Raw genomic sequence first — 26616 nt, 5'->3', positions numbered from 1 at the left:
ATTCTGAATTCTAAGTTAGTGTATTTGTAAAATAACATTTCCTTTTTTCGTAGCCAGCTGTTTGTCATTACTAAAAATGCAGTACAATTAAAGTTTAATAAGGATGATTAAGAACTTTGCCCAAGTTTCATATAGTTACAGACTTTTTGAATACCAAAAGTAGGAAAACACTAGTGATTCAGTGGACCACAGAGATAATTAAACAGTTACAATATTTTATAAAAGTATACATCAGGATCCTGCTGTAATTCTCATTTCAATAGCACATCTTATCTAAAGCAAAACTTAGGTTACACACACACATTCTCTCTCTCTCTCTCTCTCTCTCTCTCTCTCTCTCTCTCTCTCTCTCTCTTTTCTCTCTTTCTCTCTCTTCCAGGGAAACTGTCTAACCTAGCAAATGTGCATTGGTTTACACTTATAATTTTCATCTTTGCTTCCCAGAGGCCCTGTCTACAATTCAGCTCACCTGTTGCTAGACCACAGACTGTAAGTGTCTGCCTAAAGTAAATATACTTGGATATTCTAAAGCATCTGGAAAAGTTTCCCAGTTCACTTCTGTGTAGTAGCATGCAGTCAGATGCACATCCCCTGCCCACACACTTGTGCACACACTTGTTACCCCTGCACTCCACTCAACTAGACACAACTAGGCACATGTATAAGATTACACTAAAATTTAAGAAAATGTTTCCATGGTTCTCTACCAAGACACAGTGTATGCTAGTGAGAAAAAAAATAAACTTTTCAAATTTATAGAAGCAGTTTTCCCCAAGTAAATACTGATGTTTGTCCAGTTATGCCAGTATAATAATGTAATTAAAAGGGGGTAAAATTTCTTCATTTAAGTAGAACAATCTAAGTCTGATAAAGTATACAGAGCAATAAAAAGATTTGCTCATTCTCTTAGTAAATTTCTTTAATGTGTTTTGAAAGTGGCCAACTGTTTTAGAATTCCCTCTATTTCAGAATAAATGCTTTTAGATTTAAGTTAGCCAGAATTAGTACATCAGAAAGTTCTCAGTTGGAGTTATGAGCCCTTGTATACCAAATACAGATAAATTTCAAACCTGACTTTTAGGATATGTGGGTGAATAGCCAAGCATGTAGGCAATGTCACCGCTAAACTTCTTATGTGTTTCCCCTATTTCTATAAAAAATATAAAAAAAAAAAACCCATCCACATATCACAGCAGACCAAATTGAGTGAATAAATCATAAAATCAAATCCATGAACTTTGTCATCTTAGGGTCCTGTCAACTCTGACAGGCAATTAAGTGGGCTCAATTTCCAAAAGGCTCTTGGGTGGTACTGTCCCCTCAATGTGCCCTTTATAAACCCAGCAGAAGATGGGAAAAATAAAGGTATATGGGAATTTACTTCTAAAAGGAAACTTAATTGATGTGGGTGAAAATATACTATAGAAATAATGAAAAATTTACCTGAATTCTCTCCATCATATCCAGTAAGACACAAATGACATGCTTCCTAAATTGGAATTCATGGAAAAGCATTATAGGGTGCAATAAAAGCCAGCTCTGATTCAAACCCCTGGGTACACTTTATAATGGTTCCATTGCGCACCATGTGCTGAGCCTTTCAGCTTATCAAGATGCATAGATGAGACAAAGAAAAAGACACATTTACTAGGTAAGTCTAACTAAATTAACCCTAGCCATTATTACCTTCACTGGAGAAAAAGATCATACCTCATCTTTATGCAAGCAAGAGCTGATATTTGCAATATTTTGCAAACAATGCCAGGTATTCACTCCTTCAAGGATTTTTGACCTAATCAAATGAAAGGGACTGATGAAACAAGAGATCCTAGTTTTCAAAAAGCTTAGTCATCTAATACCCATAATAACTTCAAAATTGAAAAATAATGTGAGGCCTGTCAGCTGATCGCCTGTCATCTGAAAAGGTTAGCAGTAGCTGTCAGGAGGGAGCCAGATCAGCTTGCGCATCATGAGGAATGGTAGTGGTTTCTCATCATCAAGCTGTCTGTTATTTCACAGTGGTAATTGGTTCTTAAATCTGAATGTACTGTGGTTTTTGTTAGAGAGATAACAAAATTGTATAATACGATGCTTTCCGGGGATGAGCAGATTTTCTTCTTTCCTTCTCCTGGACTTAACCTAAACCAAGAATAATTTTCTAGTGATCTCAACTTTATGATATCTTCCTGAGTCCTGACACAGGGGACAGAAGCCCACTAGGGAATCCAAGGGACACAAAAGAGAGCATGGGGTTGAGAAGAGACCTCCCAGAAGACGCAGCCAGGTGCAGGGTCAGGGTACAGATTCGCCGAGCAGAACGAGGTTCTGAGTCCTGGCTCTGCTGTGATTTGACAGAGAACTAGTCCCTTAAACTCTTTAAGAGTTTATCTTTTAAATGTTAAACAGTAGAGAGTTGATAGTAATTGTATGTGGAAGTGTCTATCTTCAAGATGACACTTGATCTTCAAGTGCTGTATTTTCAGGTCAAAAGATTCTAAAAGTGAAAGCACACTGAACAATGAGCCTAAGCTTCTCATTTCCCAGAAAGCAGGGCAGTGGCTTACTCTTCTGGGTCCTGGTACCTCTCCACTCTGGTGTCAAGCCCAGTAACTATATAAGTCATCGGAAGACTTGTTTCATTTTATTAGTCATTTCATTTGGAGACCATTTGATTCAGTGTTTTCTAATTAGTCTTCAGTTAGGCCTGGCTGAGGGTGCCCGCACCACCTCCAAATCACTTTAATCCTGCCCACCCGGCAACCTGCCCTGAATCATTGGCCTCATGTACCACTCCTTTCCATTGGCTCAACCTACAACTTTCTATTCTCTCTGTCCCTCAAATACCTGTTGCAATTCTAGTGAACCTTTTCACATCGCCCTTGTTTTCCAACTAAACCAAGCAAAAGAAGAAATCTGAGGCACACTGTGATAAAGGTTTCTGGTGCAGTTGGTTATTATCTAAAAACTGGTTTGAGAGATTGTGAAAAGTGAGACTAAATGTTCTGTGCTACACTTATATACAGTTCATATGGAAAATAGCAATATTACATTTGAAACTACAAAATGTTTCTCTAAAATATTTGAGAGATTTTATATAAAATGCATTTGTATAAGCAAACAGATATTGAGGGGCTCTTTCAGTTTTAGATTTAATTGCATTGCATTCTTCACGTGCTTTACCTTTAAATTTTACTTTGTTTACCGTGCTGAATACTCATAATAGGATCTTTTGCTATGGTTAGTTTTATTTGCTTTCATTTATTTTTTTTATAACCTGTTTTTCCTCTCCTGTCTACCTGATGATTTTTGAATTGTTTGTCTGTATATAGCTATAGACATAGATGCTACTGGCTTAGATGCAGAAGAAAATGATATTCCAGCAAACCACCGCTCCCCTAAGCCCAGTGCAAACAGTGTAACGTCACCCCACTCCAAAGAGAAAAGAATGCCCTTCTTTAAGAAGGTAACATTAACTTCCAAGCTCCCATCTGTCCACCTGCTCAACTGCACTGCGTCACATTTCTAGTCCTGTTGACTGTCTGCGTCCTTTGACAAGCCAATAACATGCATGCTCTGTTATTCTTTGTTTCTTTTCCATGCTGCTGTAGCTAAGCAGAAGCAGAAATCGGTAAGTTTACATTGACATAAGCTGTGTTTATCCTGCCACTGGCATCATTAGCATTAAAGTCCACAGTTGATTAGCTACAATCATTTATGTCCTAAGAAAAGAACCTAGCAAACAGCTAATTGAGTCCATGCATTTCAAGCCAACTAAATTCAGTGAGTGACCTGTTAAAGCGCCATTACAGTACTTATCCTTTTTGATGGAATAATATCTACCACCAAGGGAATTGGTTTAAAACATACAAGGGTGTCCAACACTGACTACTCCATAGAATGCACCTCTATTGTGCATGCTTATTCTGTCTGTCCTTGTCTTTCTTTTTTCCAGAAATTTAACTTATAATCAAGCATATTAAACCATTATTAGATTCTGATTTATGATATCCAGATACATAGCTTGTACTAAAAAAAAAAATTCAATTTTTAATTTAGTCAGTATTTAAACTTCTGATCCACTAGGTGCAAAATCTGCAGATGAACAAGACCAGTGGAAAACTGCAGGCTTGTTTTGGCGGTTTACTGTGAGTTTTTCCTATTGTCATATATAAATACCTCCCCATGTTCTTGCCTCCTCCATCAGTCAGATTTCAGCATCTTGCCTGTTGGACAAGGGGGCGTGGTCGTATGTACAGCCTTTGCCACGGCCCACCCAGATTACACAGCGATGCTTCTTATGCCCTGACTGGAAACTAGGGTATCCCTGAGCTCTCTTTATTCCATAATCTGTTCCTCTCAGCAGCTTTAAAGCAGTATTTTTTAAGGTCCCCCCTTCAGTTTCCATCCCTTCCCTTCTTTTACACACCACTTTCCACAGCCATCCAGGTTCTCTTAGAGTCACCCTTCCCCCGTCACCGAGTCTGGCACAGCCCTGGGTACAGCGTGGCACACAGGTGTGGAGTGAAGTCAACTCTGCTATGAACTCTTGATGGGGCCTGAAACCTTTTCCTCTGCATTCAAGTATCTTGCTCTGTGGAGGAACTCTTAAGTCATCAAGAAGGTGTCAGATATTAAACTGGGAAGTTTTATTTTTTTTAATGAATTATAGTAATTTTAATAATGGAAGACCTCAACCGAAACACATGGATTTTGTGTGAACCCAGAAGGTCCCAGCTGAGGTTCCTCCATGACAGCGGGCCCATCTTTCTGGTCCTGTCACCTCATTACAGCTAAAACTTGCAGCCAAGTAATGGTGCTCATGTTGCAGAAGCCCAGAAAATCAGCATTACTGAGCCACTTTGAACTTGACAGAGCAGGAACATGAACCAAAACCAGATTAGTCAAGATAGATTTTTTTGAGGTTTGCTTACTCTTAAATCCCAAAACTTTAAAAACGTTTATCATCATATTTCCACTAATTGGAACAAAATAAGATGAGCAGGAGACTATAGGTCAAAAAGAGTGTTATTATTAATAGGGCACAAAGTACGAATATTCCATCAAATAAGGTAATTTCTGTAGCTACCCTATTAAGAACCTGATTGATTACCAGCATGGGTAACCCTTGGCTAGTTGGCAGTCACAGATCAAAGATCAAAGGAACCAAAGACCTAACCAGAACCGGGCCACTTAATACTTAAAGACTTGAAATAGAATTTCTTGGTAGTTGCTACTAAAATGCATGCAATTTATATTCCTAATTCTAACAGCAGAAAAGATATTCTTATACTGCATAGTTATAAGGACTTGGCTTCTAAACATTTTCAGTATGATCCTAGGTGGTATACTTGTGATAATCCAAACATGCTTATGATGCCTTCGGCACTGGTATTCATTCTTCTTATGTTATCAGTTATGTGGTCAACTTCAATGTAGATTTTGAAAACAAAAACGACGTGAGATTCAGCAAAAGATTGTTTTCCATGTTTTAGGTTGCTTTTTAGAGTGATGCTTGTGTGGCATTTGTGCTGTCACTGTATTATGTTTGTCTTGTTTTTTTTTTTCTGTTTAAAAATGTGTTTTGCCTTTACTGTGTCTATTAAAATTAATTTTGAAAACTAGGTAAAATTTTAAGCAGTAAAATTTGACAGCACAGTCTCAGTAATATTTTCTCCCTTCCAATTATATTGTCTGTGACTATTGGTGAAATCTCAGATGGAAGCTTTTCAATTTGAAATGCTTTTTACTCCTCCCTTAAGCAAATTAAATTCAATTGAAGTCAGAAAGTTGAAATGAGCAATTTTAAGCTCAATGTTCTCAAGATACAGCCTCAAGATGGTTTCACATTTTTTAGTTTAAAGAATATTTCTTTTTTGCTCTGATTCTGAAAACATTTTTTCAGATATGGTCTGCTAAAAATGGAAAGATCCATGTGACAATGATTTATTTATCCCAGCATTTATCTCTCAATTCTGCAATAAAAATGGTCTTGTTTTCATCAATTTAGCACTTTTCTGTTATAAACAGAGCCAATTTCAATATAACCAAACAAATTAGCTGTTGTGTAAGTTTTTAGAAAAATTTTAATCATTTCATTTGAAGCAGTCAAGAAATTTTGAAAGTTTTTAGAAATTGCTAAAAAATTTAGCTGCTAGCCCTCCTCTTCCAAGAAAGAAATAAGTTATTGTGGAAAGACATAAATCAGTGATGTAACAGAAACACTACCTGAACAGTTTTTGAGATGCATATTAGATATGCAAGTTGATAATGAAGTTTTTGAGGCCACTGCAGATTGTTTGATTGTATTATTACACATTAACTAACTTCTTTCCAAGTTTTTAAGTTCTGAGGTGAAGAAAGCAAAAATCCAAAAACATTAATCACTAAATAGTGAACAGTGATCCTACTTGGTATTTTAATTAGCTTGTGCATGCTAATTAAAACTCTCACAGTAATAAATTCTCAAGTATTTGGTAATGAGAGTTAAGTGTTTTAAAATTAGGTTTTAACCAGGTAAGACAAACATCTAAGACACAAAGGTAATATGACCTTTTTTTCTCTATAATTAATCATGTTAGGTCTCTTCATTAGAGTCTTCAGAAAACTCAAATGCATCTAAAAAGCAGCATTAACCTCTGGCCCAGCCTGACGCACCTTTCTGCATGAGGCATGTTTCTGTCTGTTCTCCCAACAGGTTTATATTCAAAAGCAGCACCTCCTGCTTTAGAAATTACTACCAGAAGCTTTTCTTGAGGAGAGCAAGAAACCTGTAGATAATTCAGGATCTTGAAAACTTTAGGAAAATAAACCCACCAGTTTTTGATTGGGTTTATTTAGATAAGAATCAAGCAAAACAAAAACAAAAACAAGAACAAAAAAAAAAAAAAAAAACAACAAACTTGATTTGTCTGGAAAGCCTGTAAAAGAATTCAGAAAGAACAGTTTATATGTGATGTAAGTTCCCCTGCCTGTTAAACATCTGAAGGCCTCTCCTTTCTCTGCAGACAGAGCACACACCTCCTTATGACGTGGTACCGTCCATGAGACCAGTGGTCCTAGTGGGCCCTTCCCTGAAGGGGTATGAGGTAAGTTGCTGCTGATCTTCGCAGGCTGAGCTGCTCTGTGACTCTACCTCCCTCTCCTGACTTCTGAATTTAGAACTTAAAAGAGCTCCTAGCAGAAAAGTGAGTTATTCAAGCTGCGATATAGACATTACTTCCTATTTTGTTTTCCTGGTTGTTGCTTTAGTTTACTCCTTCCTGGAAATAGTATCAAGTGGAGACTGACTAAAACCACTTGCCACATAATTTATTGTCACTAAAACATCTGGACAAGTTCAGAAAATTTTCTTTTTAATTGCCATTGTATCTGAAGTCAATAAAATTGTGGAGACCTTGCGTGCTACTTTCTCCAAATCTTAAAAGGGGTACAATTGTTTTATTATGTTTTTAATTTGTTGCTTGCTCAATTGTAGGTCACAGATATGATGCAGAAAGCATTGTTTGATTTTTTAAAACACAGATTCGAAGGGCGGTGAGTATTTTATAATCCTGGGTTTTGTGGACTGAGATGACAAAACCTGGTGGGACAGGAATCTGATCCCTGGAGAAAACTAAAATCTATATGGTGGCAGGAGGTCATTCCACTCAAGGTCATGCCACTTAATCTCACTCAATAACTATTTGTCTTATTTGCTCAACAAGTCCTCAGCCTAGGTCATCCTACTATCCACCTATGTGCCTGTATCTGTTAGCTGAACTTGACCCCATCCCTGCTGAGGACCATCCTAAATTCATGCTCGACTGGGCCTCAGCACAGGCCAGAAATCACACTTAATATCCACCTTCCATTCACTTCTCCAGTCTTCTAAATGACTCTCCTACATCTCCTTTTCTCACCAACATCTAATACCTGTTCTCATATCTCCGTCTCCCCTGATGAACTTGCTTCCTGTTTCTTTGAGACCACAGAGGCAGACAGAAAAACCTACAAGAGTTCCCACCATCACGTGTATGCCCATGTATGTGTCAGCCTAAGCGCTGATTTTTCTTAGTATGTTTTCCCTACCAATGGCCAATACACCCACTTGGGTAATTAGACCCATTTCTACACCCCCACCCACAATCCACTCTATTTATCTATAAGTCTTATTCTAATGGCAATTCTTACCACATATAAAAATGTGTTTATTTCTCCCTCTGACCTCATATCCCCCTCCAGCTATGCCATTTCTCCATTTCTTTGCAGCAAAACTCCTTGAACAACTTGTGTAACATGCTCTGTTCTCACATTCTTGAACCTACTCCTGTTACACTCCCCCCACCACACAGCCAAAACTAATCTCATCAGCTCACTGATATCTTTTCATGTTGCTAAATTCAGGAGTGAATTCTCCTACTGGACATGGTGAACTACTCTGTCTTTTAAATACTTTGGTTTCTGGAACCACACTTTCATGGTGTTCCTTCTGTCTCACAGCTGGGTCTTTGTCTCATTTGTTAAAAATCACAATATCTTTAGAGTATGTGGTTTCTCTCCCATTCCACCTTTTATCTTAGCACAGAACAGTGTTTGGGTACGTGTGTCTGTCACCATGGAGAATCTGCAGAGTCCTTTAGTTTTCCCTGTTTTCTTCCCTTTTGGTGATTTCATTTAGTGTCAGACTTTTAAATAGCATTCCTTTTGCTGGTCTGTCCCCTGAATCAAGACCCATATGTCCAACTGCCAATTGAGCATCACCACTAAGGTGCTGGTGGGCTTCTCACACTTAACCCACTAGCTGGCCCCCAGGACCTGGCCCTGGCATAGTCTTCCTTACTTCTATTCAGTTAGTACCTTCTTGCTCTCTCATTGTTTTATTTTTTAAAAATAATTATTTATTAACACAAGAACTACGATATAATCAGAGGCATGGGAGGGTGAGAGAATTCACCAGAGACAGAGCGGGGAACAGAACAGGCAGACGGACCAAAGCCACTGCTGAGGGGAGCAGCGGGTGAGGCAGGAGAGGTCTGCTGCGCCATGTGGGTTTCTCCGTGGTTGGCCGGGAATTGAACCTGCGCTGCAGAGGCTGCACACAGCTTCACGGCACAGCTCTCAACAGGCTGCGCCACTGGGGAGGCCCCTCACATTCTTTTAGATATGAAAGACTTTCTCCCGTTGATCACATCTGCTCCTACAACCATATTTTATTTATAATGACTTTTGGCAGGAAAGGCAAGGAAGGGTAAGGAAGGGAATTTCATAGCAGGACAAATATTGTTAGTGCTCAAGCAAAGGGCTGAGAGACAGAGAAGAGAAACTATGTTTCAGAGTTGAACAAAAAACTTTCTAATCAAAGTCTACCTAACTAAATGATCCTAATTCGATTTTCTTTTTGTTTTCCATGACTCTATGAAATGTTTTATTGTGTGCCAGGAAACACAGCTTGGTCTTTGGGCCTTTGGTGTAGTCCAAGGCTGCCCCTTTCTAGCCAAGTATTAAAGACATACCTCTGATGGGCCCGTTTAGTTTTCGCTGTTATTCTTGGCTCTTTGATTTATCATAATTTGGAACTGTCTACATGAGTGTGCACATCCAGAAACTCTGCGAGATTCGGTCCTGTGTTTTCCATGACTGAGTCAACCCACTGTCCTTTCCTAAATGCCAAAGATGGGAAAATGTGTTGGAATTTCCTGACTTACCCTTCTACTTCAACCTGAGTATAGGTTTTGAATTTGGAAGAATAGGTTCCTGCCACAGGTGTGCCTGGGACCTGTATTTTAAAGTTCGATCATCCAGACTGATTTTATTTAAGAGACAAAAAACATACCTGGAGGCTTTGTCAATCTCTTGTTTCTTGCCAGACATAGTTTCCATGTGACTTTATTAAGGAACCTTCTTGGCTCATCTTCACTCTTACAGCTTGAGTTCAGCAGTCTAGATCTGTGACCACCAATTAAGGATCCTGAAAGGAAGTAATATGACCTGTAAGGCGGAATTTTTTAAATTAGAGTTATTTATTTTCTTACATTGTTGTTAATTTTGGAGTAATATTTGGTTTCTCCCTCAGGTACATTCCCCATAGTTCTCCCTCCGCCTTAGTACCCATGACCCACCTCCACAGGCCCTTATGATCTCCCCTCCCCTTCCATCTGCCACCCCTTCTCATGCTGTATGTCTCAGATCTCTGGTCAACTTGCAAGTTTTGTCTTTTTCCTGGCCCTTTGTTCAGTTCCTCTATGTTCCCCCATATAAGTGAAACCATCCCATATTTAACTTTTTCTTTCTGACTCATTTCACTTAGCATAATCCCATCTAGCTCCATCCATGTTGCTGCAAATGGCATGAGTTTATCTTTTTTGATCACTGAGTAGTATTCCATTGTGTATATATACCACATCTTCTTGATCCACTTATCTGTTTTGGGGCATTTAGGTTGTTTTCATATCAAGGCAGAATTTTTAAAATGTGTGTAAAAATTTAACTTTTTTACCCATGGCAAGGCATTAAATGCCTTTGCTTTTGGCCAGGATGGAAGCTCATCCAAAATGCAAAGGATATTCATATACATGTAATTCTAAAAGGGAAATCGGCATTACTCCTGAATTATCTATTAAATTTATTTGAAAAAAATTGAGGCCCAAGAGGAAGAAAATTTGAAAGAAAGTGTTGGTGACAGAAGGTTCTTGATAGGAATTCTTTTCTGTTCTGAAACCCAGTTGAGTTCATTTGTTGAAGCCCCAGAGAGTTGTCAGAATCCCAAACCTGATGGTTACACAGCATAAGTATGTCAGGTCAAAGGAGGGACGATAAATCATTACTCTCTTTCTGTTGTGTGTAGTGGAGTAGCCTATTTAAAATCGGATCCATCCTAACCAGCTGTGTCATATGCAGAAAGCAATCTTCAGCTTCACCTTGTAGGACAATGATAGCTAAAGGGACATGAGGAAAAGCTACCATCCATGATAAATGCAGTTTTCCTCCCCAGTGACTTTGAAAATGTCAGATTTCAGCATTCCAGTGTTGGAGATGTGTACTGAATTGCGTACTGTAGGATGTTTGCAGTGGTGAAACTTCAGTGAGGGTGTCTCATTGGAAATAATAATCCTGGGAACCATTATACCACTTTACTTTGTCATGTGGGAAATTTACTTCGATGTCAGACTTCTTCTAAACTGGCTGCATATTGGAATCACCGGCAGAGTAGGGAAAACAAAATAAGGCCTTTATGTGTCACCTGTGAGTAATTGGAACCAACTCTGTAGCTTGCTACCTCATGTACCTGTCAAAGCTTCTGTGGCAATTTTGATATACTGTCAGTGCAAAAAGCCACTGTTCTAAACTGAATTGTCCCCAAGAATTTTGCTTTTAGGATTTTCAAGATCTAGTTTTTGGCAGAGCCCAAGTGGTGACAGTTCCCAGAGGATAACTTCAAGAGTTGAACTAGGATAGTGGCCCTTCTTCACACAGTTGGCAAAGGGAATCCTATGGGCAGGTTAGTGGAAGCCTGGCTGAGCAACACCCTGTGAAGAAGGCACTGAGCATGAGGGGAGAGGAAGAAGATGGATTGGTACAGAACATCCTGTCCTGTCAATCAGTTTTCCCCCCAAGCCAACTATGAGATCCAGAAAGATTTTCCCCAAACACCAAACATACACCCTCCATAGCACACAGTCTGTCACCATTCTGCATTATTTTTTAATGATGTTCATTACCATGTAATATTAGACACCTGTTGGTCTGCTTCCCTCCACTCTACCTCCACCCCCCAAGAATTTATTTTCCTTGAGAGCAGCGCAAACAGTGATTGGTGTGTTCTATCAATGCTAAAGAAATGACTCCCTCCCTGGCTACACAGATGCTGTGCAGAGGGGATACTGTTACATGTATTCCAGCTGGAGCTTCCCAGATTGCATTACCACACTCCACTCCACTGCACCTCCCCAAAAATAGAAGCAAAATAAATAAAACAATTACTAAACACTGGCCATTCCTACTATAGCCTGATTCTACTTAGGAATGCACTGTACAATCATGAAGGTATATTTTGAAATTGATGGGTCTAATGTCTTTTCCAGTTATTGGGTTTTTTAAATAAAATTTTCATAAGTGTAAAAAAAGCTTAAAAATTACTTATTTTCAAATCACAATCCCATTCAGCAATGAAAATGAATCAACTATTCATACACACAACAATCTCTAATCTCTAATAAAAAGTAAAAGCTTGTTTCAAAAGGCTACAGTGATATTCTGAGAAAGACAAAATAATAAAGATGGAAAATAGCTCTGGGATTGTGGGGTGAGATAGGGGAGGACTGACAACAAAGGGGATAAAAGGCATTGAGGAAGTGGAAAACAGGGGAAACAGATCTAGTGTATCATAATGTGATAGTGGATACAGAACTATATAATACCATTGCATAACTACATACTTGCATATGTATAATCATGTAATAGCACATAATAGTACCAAATGAACCATGTCATATACAATAATTACTTTTTCTTGTGTGTTTTCTTTGTGGTTCTCATGAGAAATAATTTGACATTTACTTAATTTTCAATGTATTTCACATTATTCTAGTTTCTTCCCCAATTGGCTAAGTCTTCTTATAGCTAAGTATTGAAATGCATGTGGGAGTCTCTCAACTCTGTCTTCTTGAGCCTCTCTCTGAGAACACTTTGGCCCGTTCTAGTCTCCACAAATTCTCTCCATGGTGGGTGCATATTATCATTCTGGGATATTCCTTTTCATTATCTTGGACATTCACTTCACCTTCCTTTTGATTTGGAGCCTCCTTTTCCTAATTCCTTGACCTCTTTGAAAGATTATCTTGTCAGTTTAGTCACCAATATCCTCCAATACTTTCCATAGAAAGAGAACACAAAAACTTGAGACCTTGAGTGTCTAGCAATGTTTTTAATCAGCACACCCATTCTTGTTAAAATGGTTATGGAATTCTTAGAATTCTCCTCAGAAGTTTTGAAGGCTTTGTGTTCTATTATATTCTTGCTTCTGTTGTTTCTATTGAAAAGTACTAAGTATTTTAATTCCTGACACTTTATGTGAACTCTCTTCTCCTTGGGAAACTTTCAGGTTTTCTTTGCCCCAAATTCCATGGTATTTATAAGAACTCCTCTTGGTGTGGAACTTTCAGTGTTCATTCAACTACTATCTAATCTCTTTCCAATTTCCAAATTTGGTTGCTCTCATTTCTATCTTATTTAAAATGATCTCCCAACTTGTTACTGTCTGTCTCAGGACCCCATATGTCCTCTTCACAGCAGTCATCTTAATTATTAATATATTTTTTATTTATTACCCATCCCTATCACTAGACTCTTTGCTCTCTAAGGGAAACCATGTTTGGCTTGTTTTTATTCTTCATGCCTATCACAGCACCTTCCTTATAGGAGGGATTATACCACAAAGGCTAAGAATACAGGCTTTTGTGAGTCTAGGTTCAAACCCCAACCTTACCATTTTTAGCAAATATATATAACCTTATGATAAATAATCTACCGATGACTCGTTTTCTTCATGAGCAAAAATGGGATATAAACAATCTTCTTCACTAGTTTTTCAGAGGATTTAATAAGAAAATTCAAGTAATGAGATAATGCTTAGTACATGCTTACTTAGCATTTGGTAAGCAATTAATAAATGCTTAGATGCTGGATGGGGAACCAAAAAAAAAGGAACACTAAGTGTAACATTTTTTGTTTTGGTTTAAAAATACTATACACACACATACACACACACACATTCCTTAGAAGAGTTTTGGGCATGTTCTTCTGTCCTGTTTATTCCGTTAATATGAGGATCTTGTTACTTTTTCCCAACAGGATATCCATCACAAGGGTCACGGCTGACATCTCACTTGCCAAACGCTCAGTGTTAAACAATCCCAGTAAGCATGCAATAATAGAAAGATCCAACACTAGGTCAAGCTTGGGTAAGTCTGCACATTACTGGTGAGCTTAAGCTATTGAAACACTTCTGTCCTGAGATTGCCAATGGGAAGATCCAACTAGATGCTAATTCCATGTGTCACAGAGCAGGGTAGAAAAAGATACATGTAGCTAGTAGCTAGTGCCACAGTCTTAGTAATTTTATGGTATGGTAGATTTGTTATGATAGTTTTGAGTTAAAAATTTTAAGGCTGTCAGCATTGTTTTGGTTATGCTTTGTTTTCACTAATGTGAGCTTTGGTGTCTACAGACTCTACAAAAAAGTTTCAGTTTGCAGAAATTCTAAGGATTAAACATAGTATATTCTCCATAAATGATGGCTATTCCCCCAAACCCCTTGATACTTATTAAATCAATAATCAGTTTAAGTATATTTTGTGTGCACATGTACATGTTCAGATTAATAAAGGATCAAGTCAGTGGCCATTTTCCACAATTTTTTTCATATTTTAATGTAATCACAAAGCTGTGCTTGGATATTGTTTATTAGCATGTACTAATTTGAACAAACGAGACACTTTCCAAACTATTTCATCTCTTTGGCTTGTGCTTGGCGTTTTAGGTTAACCCCACTGTTAGACATCTAGCTTACTGTATTATGAGATTTCTGGGATTTTTTTAAAGTCAGTTTATTGAAGGTTGTGTGAGATTTTGATGTTATCTATTTAGACATTACAAATATCCTTTGAGAGACTGTTTTTTAACATAGAATTTTTTTTTTAGATTTTTTTCTTTAGTATATTATATAGACACTATTTCAAATAATCTATTTTATTAGTATAGAGAATAATGCTCTATAAAACTCAATTTTGTTCTCATTAATAACCCCCATATTGACTAAATTTCAGCAATATAGCTTTAGAGGAAAAATATGATAATTTGCTTATATTGTCTTTTTATATCCTAATCATGTGACCCTGAAAACTCTATACATTGTTTGATGCTCACAGGAATTGGTATAAAATGCTTGTTTCATCAATTCAGCCGACTAACAATTGTCATTTATTTTATTGAGGCTCATCAGTTGACTCTATCTGTTGAGGCTCAACAGATTTGTTAGGATCAAGGCTTTTGTAATTGCCAATTAGAATTTTTTTAATGTTTCTTGCACTCCACATATATTTTGTAGAGCATACACTGAATACTAAAATATCATGCTAAAGCCTGGTGTCAAAAGATGAATTAAATGAAGCCCCTGACCCTGAAGAGCTTAGTCTAGCAATAAGACAGAAAAATCATCCAGTAAAACAGAGGGTATTTATTGAACTGTTTCCAAAGAGCTAATGCTGCAAGATAGTGAAGGTCTCTGGGAAAGGCTTTTCCAAGAGCTGAGACTTGAAATATGATAGAGGTGCCAAAAAAAAAAGAGGAAGGGGTGGAGAAGGTGATGGGATTTCAAGCAAGAGCTACAAGAGGTTTCTGGAATATATAAATGCTTTATTTTGGCTAAATGTTAAGACTTAAAAGCAGAGGAGGTAGAAAGGATATTAGAATTTTGGAGCTTATCCTTTAGGCATTATTCATCCATTTAACAAATACTTGTATAACCGTGTACTGGGTATTATTCTACGTGCTGGAGACGGAAATAAGGATGCCAACCTCTCTTTATCAATATATATCTTCCTTCAGGTGTGGTCACCGTAGTTCTCTACCAGTCCATTGTGTTCTCCCTCCCTCCCTGTTCTCATCCCTTCCCCTCTGCTCCCAGATGCCTTGTATCTATGGTCAGCTTTTAAAGGGTTGGTTTTAAAGTTTGTCTTTGTCTAACACTTTGTGCTTCTTGAGAGCTGTCACTTTACTTTCACTGAGTGAATACACTGTTGTCTGTCTCTGCCACTTAGTTATAAGCCCTGTGCATTAGAGATTGAATCTTCTGGCTCATTATTGCTTCATCAGTACATACTGCAGAGATTGGCACACAGTAGGAACTTAGTAAACTAGTGTATGAATCATAACACCACCTTGTCCCCAACTCATGATTTTATGGCCTTTGTGTTTATGCAAATTTGGTAAATGACTTCATATTCAGCATTCATTGTACATTTACAATGTATATTACAATGTGCATTGTGCTTTCTCCAGGACAGATAACTTCTTTTTTTTTTTGTGGGACCCTTGCCCGTGGCCAGGGAATGACCCGGCGCTGCAGAGGCTGCAGGCAGCCTTGCAGCCCAGCGCTCAATCGCTGCGCCACCAGGGGAGGCCCACAAATAACTTATTTTCTACTATAGCGCTTATAAGTATACTTCTAAGCTGTAGTTTTGCTAACATTAAGGATATGTTAAAGTTTGGGGAGAATTATTGCTATTATATTGCTCCATAAGAGGATAAAATATCAACACTAAATCTCTGCTTATTTTCTTTTAAACCAATTTCTGTGTAGTGTATTTCTCCAAGTCTGCATTGATAGGTTCTCTATAATGTTTCTTTTTTTTTTAAAGTATTAACACTTCAAAGAATAGTAACTCCTCTTCTACTCCCCTTCCCTCGGGCCCTGATAACCTCTCATCTCCTTTTTGTTTCTGTATATTTGGGTGTAGTAGATAATTCAATATGTGGAAACAAGTATTTGTCCTTTAATGTCAGAGTGACTTCACTATGCATGTGTTCAGGGTTCAGGAAGGGTGTAGATATCTTTTTGAGTTGTGTTTTTGTTTCCTCTGGATGAATACTCGTAAGTGGGATTGCTGGATCATATTTTTAATGTTTTGAGGAACCTACATACCATTTTTCATAGTGCTGCACCTTTAAAAAATGAACACTGCAGAAGCATTCTTTTGTTGGTGGAAAATGAGAAGCATGTTTTGGCACAAGCTGTTGTAGAAACCTTCAATGTGTCTCCTATTTTATGTTGTATCTCAGCTTGCTAATACACATCTAGACTCTATCACATCATACGACTAGATGACATATAAACATAGATAAGCCTATGCAATGAAAAGCAATCTGGAGGTGGTTGCTAGGGTGAAGCAATCAAAAACACATCAATGATATCTTTTTAAGTTACTATTTTACAACATGTTTATGAACTGATTCCACAGAGTGACATTTTATAGCAAAAATAAAGCCAAGAGCCAAAATTTTCTCATAGGGGGTCAGAGTGTAAGTAAATTTATTTTTTGCGGAGAAATTCCCTAAATTCCAAGGTGTTGTGGATATACAGCCCTTTCCAAAGGACACCTTTTATTGTCTCCAGTCTGTATTAACCTAATGACTAGCATATCTACATTCCTGTTGAAAAAAGTGTACTGTTTTAATCTTAACTTGCTCGATCTAAAAACACTGTAACTCTAACCTTTACAGCTGAAGTTCAGAGTGAAATTGAGAGGATTTTTGAACTTGCAAGAACACTGCAATTGGTTGTCCTCGATGCGGATACTATTAATCATCCAGCACAACTTAGTAAAACTTCTCTGGCCCCAATTATAGTATATGTAAAGATCTCTTCTCCTAAGGTACGTATGGTTGCTTTTGTTTTAGTCCGTAATCAGCCTTTACTAAAATGTGTTTATGTTTTGCTTTCCGATTATAAACTATATTTAGCCATCATAAAGAGTTTGAATAGACATGAGTCACAAATTTTTAAGATTCATTTAAGGAAAGCATGACTTAGTTTCATGGCTTAGAACAATTCTCAAAGTGTGAGCCAAAGATGAGAGGGCGGGAGGTTGTAAAATACTTTCAGGGGGTCCATAAGTTCAAAACTAAGACATTGTTCTCTTTCTCTGTTTTGAAATTTGTAGTGATGGGTAAAACTGCTCAGTATCTAAACATGCATCAACACCATGTACGCAGGTTTTTTGTTTTTTTTTTTAAAGAGTTTTACTTAATGTTGTAGAAATAGACTTTTTTGTTTTTAAGGCCCCACGGAAGTACACCATGTGAGGACAAGTTCTGGTGTAATTTGAGCTGTGAATGGAACTAGCCACTTTTTTCATGAAAGTTTTATTTGAAAGAACTGGCAGGCTATGTTTATTCAGTCTTGGGTATTTGGCAGTTATTTTCTTGACCAGAATGTACCTGGTCACTTCAAGGAAAAACAACTAATAGCATTTGATAAATCTTAAGCTTTCAAGCAAAAATTCTAAATTTGGAAAAGCCGCGAATTCGGCGGCTTCCCAAAAGATAAGACTTTTCTGATGAGATCAATGATAATTTTTAATACTGTGTAATGAAATGCGTCAATACTTGGGTCTGAAAAATTCAATGGATCACTATTTTCCAAATGGTCAATGAATGTTACATACCATACATGGTAAAAGATCTAGTCAAGGTAAATCTGTATCATTGATATTGTTTCAGGTTTTTTACTTGGCACAAACTACCTCTTGTATTTTCTTAACTTTCGTCCAACTAAATGTTAAAGATTATGAAAAAAATGCAAACTTATGTTTAACTAAATTGAAACATTTAATCTTTATTTCAAGAACTTTATGTAAACAATAATTATATTTTATAATCTCCATGTGATCGTTTCCAAGATCTTTAGGTAATACAAGATCTTGGATTGATATTGAATAATCTCATTGTTCATTAGATACCTAAGGAGGATAGGCCTCCTAAATGTTAAGATACTGTTGTTTCCAAGATGTCCAGAATAGATCTTTTCCAGTATGTGTCCCCTTCAAATAAACTAATATCAATTGAGAGCCTGTAGTCTTCCAGAAAAACTATTACCTTAAAGAATGAAGAGTATCCAGATTTAGGGTCATCTCAAAAAATTACTCTTCATAGGAGAAATCTATCTTATGGTAGGACAAGCATCTGGAGTATATGGTTTTATGATGAGTCACCCTCTCCTCTTTCAGTAACACCCTAGACCCCTCTCCCAATAACTCAAGCCTGTTCTCATTTATTCTAGAAATTCCATATGCATTTAATTAAATTTGTTCTTTTCCTCCAAAAGTAAGAGCAAAGAAAAATTATCCCCAATTAACTGAAAGGGTTACTAAAAGATACTCCTCCTTTCCTCAATTACATACCTGTAAGGAGGCTGAAACAATACATTTTATAGACTTTAGCTGATTTCTATGAAGCCAGCCAGTTTTTACAGGAATTTTCCAAAAATTAATATGTTAATATGGTTCAGGTGTATTGTTAAATTTTAAATGGGCTAATTTTTATATTCATATAAACTTATACCGGGATCATGAAACAAAGTTTGGTAAGTTCTGGGCTTGAAGTCCCATGCTAGGTATTTTTTAAAGATAACAGATTTAACATTAACTTTGCATATGTATATAAACTGTATATAAACTGTGTCTAAAAAGGCCTCCTGAGAAAAAAGTAACAAACCTTGTTATTTATCTGATAAATAACCTTGTTATTTATCTTTTACAGGTTTTACAAAGGTTAATAAAATCTCGAGGGAAATCTCAAGCTAAACACCTCAATGTCCAGATGGTAGCAGCTGATAAACTGGCCCAGTGTCCTCCAGTAAGTCATCTTTATAAACAGTATAATCTACCTGAAGAGATCATACCTGGCATTATACTTGAAAACCAAAATGGGACAAATACTTCTTCTGGGAGAAGAGAATCCTCTCCACCTAGCAGTGGCCTCATTTCAAAGAGAACTGTGTACCTCACACCATAAGCACTTGTCCAAATCATGACTGTGGCTTACAGAAAGCTACAGCACTTTCTGTGGTGACCGTGCTTTAACACCTAGTTAGTATCTTAAGTGAAACAAGTCATGGTTTCAAAAATTTGATTTGCAAGAGGGACCCATTCGGAGTTAATTATTCACTGCTAATCATAGTGAACAAGTTGAGAAACTAATGTGAGAACATGTGAAAAGCAAATTTCTAACCAGATTCTGACCCTGAAAATACATCCTTCTAAGTCATAAAATGGGGTTGTAGGACTATAGATTGCTTTCCGGTTTTTGTTTTAAAGTGTAGGTATTTTAGAAACTGTAAGAGCTCTGATTATGTGCATTTTGATTGTGTAGGGGATGAAATTTGGCGGAAGCTGAAAATAGTTCTATTCCTGCCAAGATTGTTTCTCCCTGTACTTCAGACTGTTTTTATCACACCATTACCTATTACACCTGTTCCTGTTTTGCTCGTTGCTACTGGTTAAGTAGCTACTGGTTAAGTATTCACTATTGCAAGCAAGTACTTGGGCCTCCCTGCTGGCCTAGGGGTTAAGACTCAGCGCTATCACTGCGGTGGCCTGAGTTCGATTCCCGAACCAGGGAGCTAACCCACATAAGGTGCAAGAAGGTGCAGCAGACCGCTCCTGCCTTGCCCACCGCTCTGTAGCGGAGGATGTCAATATATCTGCCTGTTCTGCTCTCCACTGTCTCTGGTGAATCATCCCAAATCTCCCCCTCCCCTTCCTCCCGCCCCCCCCATAAACCCCCATGATTACTATGCCCCACACACACACCCTGCCCCCCATGATTATTTGAAATAGACAATTTCACAAACCATAGGAGAGTCAGCCACGAAAAAGTAGGAATATGTTCATGTGTGAAACTCAGTAACGAGCTGATCTAAGCATGCTGTCTGCCTGTAGGAATTGTTTGATGTGATCTTGGATGAGAACCAGCTTGAGGATGCTTGTGAGCACCTTGCTGACTATCTGGAGGCCTACTGGAAGGCCACCCACCCTCCCAGCAGCAACCTTCCCAACCCTCTTCTCAGCCGTACTTTAGCCACTTCAACTCTACCCATTAGCCCTACGCTAGCCTCTAATTCACAGGTAAGGGGAATTCTTTATTGTCTGTTGAAAAACTAGGCTGTCTAAGGGCACACTGCTAAGTCTGGAGTAGCTCTATCCAACATGAGACAAACGTTGACTCATTTAAACACCTTGCTAGTGAGCTGCATACCTGTAAGAAAGCAGTATAAACAGAACATGAACATATAAAGAGCATATAGTGACTTTTAAAGGAAGGGGATAGATGAGCATTATTACACAGCAACACAGAATCACATTACCAGGGTTCAAGTTCTGGCTCTGCTTCTTACTTAGGTATATAACCTGCTACTTAGGAATCCTAATGGCAACTTACCTCATATCTTTTCTCCTAGAATAGTGTTTGTGTCACTTTTAGTGCCATTAGGTATTTGATATGTTATATTTTTTTCTTAAGCCAGAGTTTTAATCTTCACACATATGTAAAGTAAAGGTAGTTAAGTGTACACCCAATATGTAGAAAAATCTCGGGGATCCATATTTTTCCCTCCTCTATTACAAAAATAGAAATTTTCTATTTGGTGTGATATGTAGTTTTTGGGATCTGCAAACATAAAACTAAAACAAGAACAAATCAACTTTCAAATAAAGGTGGGAAATCTGTATTTGAGCCACAAGAGAATATAAAAAAGAATGCCCACCATTAAAAACAGTTACTCTAAGCACTATAAATTAACAGTTTAATGTAGTACAGCCTTTAAAAATGCCATTAGATATCACCAAAAAATAATAGCTAGCTTAGTGACCTGTTAATTCCTCATGCTATGACCTTGATTGATGTTGTTGTTTGCTCCCTGCATCGCTAGGGTTCTCAAGGTGATCAGAGGACTGATCGCTGTGCTCCAGCCCGTTCTATTTCCCAAGTTGAAGAAGAAGTCTGCCTGGAACCAGTTAAGCGATCCCATCACCGTGCTTCCTCCTCCCAGCACCACAACCATCGTAGTGGTACAAGTCGAGGCCTCTCCAGGCAAGAGACGTTTGACTCAGAAACCCAGGAGAGTCGAGACTCTGCCTATGTGGAGCCAAAGGAAGAGTACTCCCATGAACACGTGGACCACTATGTCCCACACCGTGACCACAATCACAGAGATGACACCCATGGGAGCAGTGAGCATAGGCACAGGGAGTCTCGGCACCGTTCCAGGGACCTGGATCGAGAGCAGGACCACAATGAGTGTAACAAACAACGAAGCCGTCATAAATCCAAGGATCGTTATTACGACAAGGATGGAGAAGGAATATCTAAAAAACGGAACGAGGCTGGGGAGTGGAACAGGGATGTTTACATCCGCCCATGACTTAACCCTTTTGTGTGCTTTTCTTTTTTTTAAGTCTTGTATAACAGCCCCCTCAAACATTCTTTGGGGTCTACATTGCAAATCATATGTGATCTGTCTTGTATATTTTGTACTGCTGTTGCTTGAATAGCAATAGCATGAGATAGAGTATTAACATACATTTTTTCTTTTATAAGTGCTATATAAATTTGCCTGGTACAGCTGCAGTCCTCTGATTGTATACTGGACTTTCCAAAAACTGTTTGGGGTAGTTGCCACTTGAACAAAACCTGTTGCCATCCAGGTGGCATTAGTATTTTATGAAATGTAGTTTATATATCCAGCAAACCAGAATCAGCCCAGATAAAGTGGATTTTCTCAAAATCTCCAGATTTTTAATATGTAGACACCTGATTTGCATATTCATTTATCCATGGACCACTGTTGCTTGTACCTCTGGCTGACTAAATTTGGGGACAGATTCAGTCTTGCCTTACACAAAGGGGATCATAAAGTTAGAATCTATTTTCTATGTACTAGTACTGTGTACTGTATAGACAGTTTGTAAATGTTATTTCTGCAAACACCTTCTTATGATAAATAATATATATATATATCAGTTTGATCACACTATTTTAGAGTCTTAATGCCAAGTCAGCAGATTTGCTTTATGAATTACAGGGACTAGAAATGCCCACATTCAGGAAATTTGTAATAACATCGTCTAGACACCTATCCCCATTTTAGTAGAAAGTCTGTATATACTGTAAATATGCGTGATTGCTTAACTTGAAAAAGTTTGATTTCTAAATGTTTTACCATCCTTGTAAGTTTATAATTTTGACCATAAATTATGGCATATATAACCAAACTCCAAAGGTTGTTCTAATCCATGCAGTTCACACTGATTGTGACAAACACATTCTTAGTAACTAGTGTCTTAATGTCACTGCACTGGAGCATATGAGCCGGAACCCTGTATGCACGTGCGTCTGTGTGTAAGAGTGTGCACGAGTGACTGGTTGAGATGAATCTGAATGCTGAAGACTAATGAGGAAACTAGAGACTGACATCTAGAATTCTACCCACCTGGCTTTGTATTTAATTGTGCTGTATGTTGCTTTAATGATCCATTGAGCAGTCAGGGAACGTGAGGAAGCTTGCTGCCAAAGGTGACTAGGAAAGCGTTCATCTGCTGGCTCCTTGTTTTTGCTCCTAGAGAGTGAAAGTACAGGCAACTTTTAACTGTTAGTGTTTCACTGGAAATGTACAATCTTTGTGTGTTTGAGTATGTTTTAGTAAGAAACGTTTACACCGCTTGTAGAATTATTTCATAGGAAAATAAATTTTTCTAATTTCTCCCACTTCCTTTTCTAACTTCGCCTATTGTTCCTGTTGTTTACCTCTCATCCCAACCCTCACCATCAACTGAAAGTTTCGTTGTCCGTCAAAACCCAGAAGTGATTCTTATAACCAAAGTTTCTGCTCTTCAGAAATAATCAGGGCAAAATGGAATGAGTTAAAGTGAATAAAATATTAAAAATATTCTTATGTCAGACATCTGCTCTGAAGGGAAGCCTAGAAGATACTAACTCCATGCCTCAATTCTACTGCTGTATAAGAAGCTCACAATGTGGTTATCACACTATGACGAAACCTTCTGTGTCTCTTACATGTACGTTTTGTCCGGTTATGACTGGACAGGTAAGACAGTATTAGGTGTGCAAGTAACTAACTCTTAAATTTCATCCTTAGAAAATGCCTCTATAATTGCCTAACTTCAGATTCGTATATTATATGATTATTTTGTTAAATAAGAACCTGTTTTTTTCTGTTTTATTTTTTTATTCTAGGTTCCTGCCAAATATTCTTGGACCTTTATAAAGTAAACTGTTTTACATTTAACTCATTTCCCCTAGTTCTCAAGAAAACTCAGTTTTAAAAAAATGAGTTGCTAATATATGAAACATTCCCCTCAATCAATATTTGTTAATTAGCTCTGTACTACTGATGTGGATTTATTTATTGAATAGTCATAATATATAAATTTTTGATGCAAAAATTTCAACTCATTGAGTAACCATATTCCAACTTAAAGCGCTTTAAAATATTTCTGATAAACTTTCTATCATAGTAAGATCTTATTGATCACCACTACCATCCTTTCCGACACATAATTTCATCCTAATTAATGCCTTTGGAATATTTAAATTCTTAGTTTAACTGGTATTTATCTTACTTGCTGCTACCATTAACCCCCTTCAAAGAGCCATGCTAATGATTCCATTTAAATTTTGTACCTGAAGTTTTAGTTTTTCATTTTACTATGAAATATGTTAGCCTATATTAGCGTATTCCTCAGAAAGTATACTGAAGGATTTGACATAAGAGTATCTATATGTAAAACCTGTACAGTGGGCATATATGTAAACAGTGCGTGCTAAATTTGTAAATGAAGAAATAATCCCAAGGACAATGGGATTATTTACTGACTTGTGGAATGTAAAAATTAGTCTCTTCAAACAGCAAAGGCTTAATCTTAACCTACTCAATTGTAGAATCAATTTTTGTAGTCATCCTAGAAAATGCTGGAAATGTTCTTAACAGTTCTGTTTTTTGTCAAATCCATTTCAGTTTTTCCCATGCTCTTTCTCTACTGCTCATTTAAGTTACTGTTACAAAAAGGTGCTGCTAAATGTAGGATATCTTAGTTTACTGTACTTTGGGACAATGCCACATTTTTAACATGGTCTGCCATGCATTCCTGTTAAATCCACTGTCAGTGACACTGAACTGTTCAACAAACCTGGTTTAAAGTCATTCATATAAAACAAATAAAGAGTTGGCTTCTGCACTGTTTATTAGTAGTAGTATTAATTACCACTCTTCTAGTGAGAATATTTTAATATTCCATAACACCTACCCTTGTGGAGCATCACCATTAGGGACAAGGACAATCACTGATACTCCTTAGTGATCTTCCCATTATGTCGGATTTAAAAAAAAAATGGTAACTTTGTATCGGGAAAAGGAGACTAAGATATGAACACAGAATATTTCTCTCACCTTAATTCCACATGTGTAGCAATTCTTGTTTCCAGTTTTGAATTTTGTTTTTCATTTTTAAAATGAAGATCCATCTTTATGACAAACTTCTCACCCTTGTCCCTTTCTTCAGTTATGTAATGCTGCTAGTCTTGGATACTCTGATCTTATTAAAACTCCAAGAGTTAGACTGTTAAACAATACAGGTAACTAGGTGGTTCTGGGTCAGTTTAATTTTGGTTAACTTATATTTTCATCTATTTATACTTTCCTATATTAACTATAATGTACTCATTGTTGAATTAAAATGCTTTCCTGTTACTATATTTATTTTTCTCCTCATCTCCCTTATTTAGTCTCTTTTATTATATTTTTTCTTTAGTTTCTATGTCCCTTAAAATTCAGTGTTTTATTTCCCAATTTGCTCTATTTTTTTGAAGGAAAAAACCCTCGGAAAATATCTATTAAAGGACAAATTCTGAACAGTAACTGTCCATACTGTTTTCCATATGCAAATATTTTTCTATTTTGTCTATACCAATAAGTATTAAAATACAAGCAATCATCAAAAATTCACTTATTTGCTGCTGCACTGATTCTCTCCCATTTTCATTCCAGCTTGATACATAAGGCTGTATAGACAGCATGAGAGGAGATGGATTTTAAAAAACACATTTAAAGTTTAGGGAAGTATACTAAGTCACAGGAAAAGAAGTATCACAGGTAAACCAGTGTCTTCTTTAGTCAAACAGTAATTACTAGATATAACACAGAATGAGAGATGTAAAGAAGACAGATACACACTTGAATCTTAGAGCGACGTATTTATCCCTTGTCCAATAAGTACTTGTTGATCTACTCTGAAGTGGTGACATGAAAGACAGGGTCTCCGCCTCTAGGATTTTCCCATATAGTTGGGTAGGAGTTCAAGTAACTTAAAGTGAAAAGTGTTAAGGGCAAAAATACCAGCGCAAGGTTTCTTCCAAATAGAGGCCATCTAAATAAGGATCTTACCTGATCCAAGAGACCTTGCAATCTTGATGGATATAATAAATAGTTAAAAGAAGTTCCTAAGGAAAACCTATGAGGAAAAAAAAAAAGGAACTAGTAGGTAATTATTACCAAATGTCTATTATGTATGCCCAAGGTTCAGGAATTTGGGGCTGATCAGAAAGTTAAGAAAACATGGAGTTCATACCAAGTGAGAGTCTTTAAACTGTACTGAGTATTTTAATAACTGTTTTTAACCTCCTAAAAAGCAGGTAGATGAAGCTTAAGGTTATTTTTTTTCTTATACAATTAATTTTTTTAATGCATTCTTTTCTATTGACCACTGCACAGTTATATTTAGTCACTTTTATGCTTCGGATGATGGTGTCAATTTTGTCTGAATTCAGCTTTGACTATAAAGTTGTCTTTCTTTGTCCTGGTCTACCATAGTCACAGTTGCTTTGTCTGATGTTGCTGTTCTGTGAAATTGTTTATGTTCACTAGAACTCCAAGGTCTAGCTGTCAGAAGCTCGTTTTCTCTTTCTTACCATTCAAATATGTAATAATTACATAATATGTAATCCAATAGATAAAATGTACTCAAAATTGTAGGATATTCTCATTTTTGTTATCTACAGATTGAAGGA

The 26616-nt window shown here is 37.2% G+C and overlaps 1 protein-coding gene across 2 annotated transcripts in view; it reads left to right on the top strand.

Annotated features, from left to right (window-relative positions):
- Nucleotides 1-21955, top strand: part of CACNB2 (calcium voltage-gated channel auxiliary subunit beta 2) — a gene marked incomplete at both ends in the record, with an annotated part of 300427 nt that extends 278472 nt beyond the window's left edge. For both annotated transcript variants that reach the window (XM_084254336.1, XM_084254337.1), the window contains 8 exons: nt 3330-3463; nt 7005-7085; nt 7475-7533; nt 13828-13937; nt 17257-17408; nt 19294-19389; nt 20475-20660; nt 21464-21955. In XM_084254336.1, the coding sequence (XP_084110462.1) occupies nt 3330-3463; nt 7005-7085; nt 7475-7533; nt 13828-13937; nt 17257-17408; nt 19294-19389; nt 20475-20660; nt 21464-21955 (1310 nt within the window). The remainder of the gene's footprint in view (nt 1-3329; nt 3464-7004; nt 7086-7474; nt 7534-13827; nt 13938-17256; nt 17409-19293; nt 19390-20474; nt 20661-21463) is intronic.
- Between the last annotated feature and the right edge of the window lie 4661 nt (nt 21956-26616).

Source organism: Talpa europaea (assembly GCF_964194135.1).
Source record: "Talpa europaea genome assembly, chromosome: 14".
Lineage (NCBI taxonomy): Eukaryota > Metazoa > Chordata > Mammalia > Eulipotyphla > Talpidae > Talpa > Talpa europaea.
The sequence above is the reverse complement of the archived record's forward strand: the minus strand, read 5'-3'. Positions and strand labels throughout refer to the sequence as shown.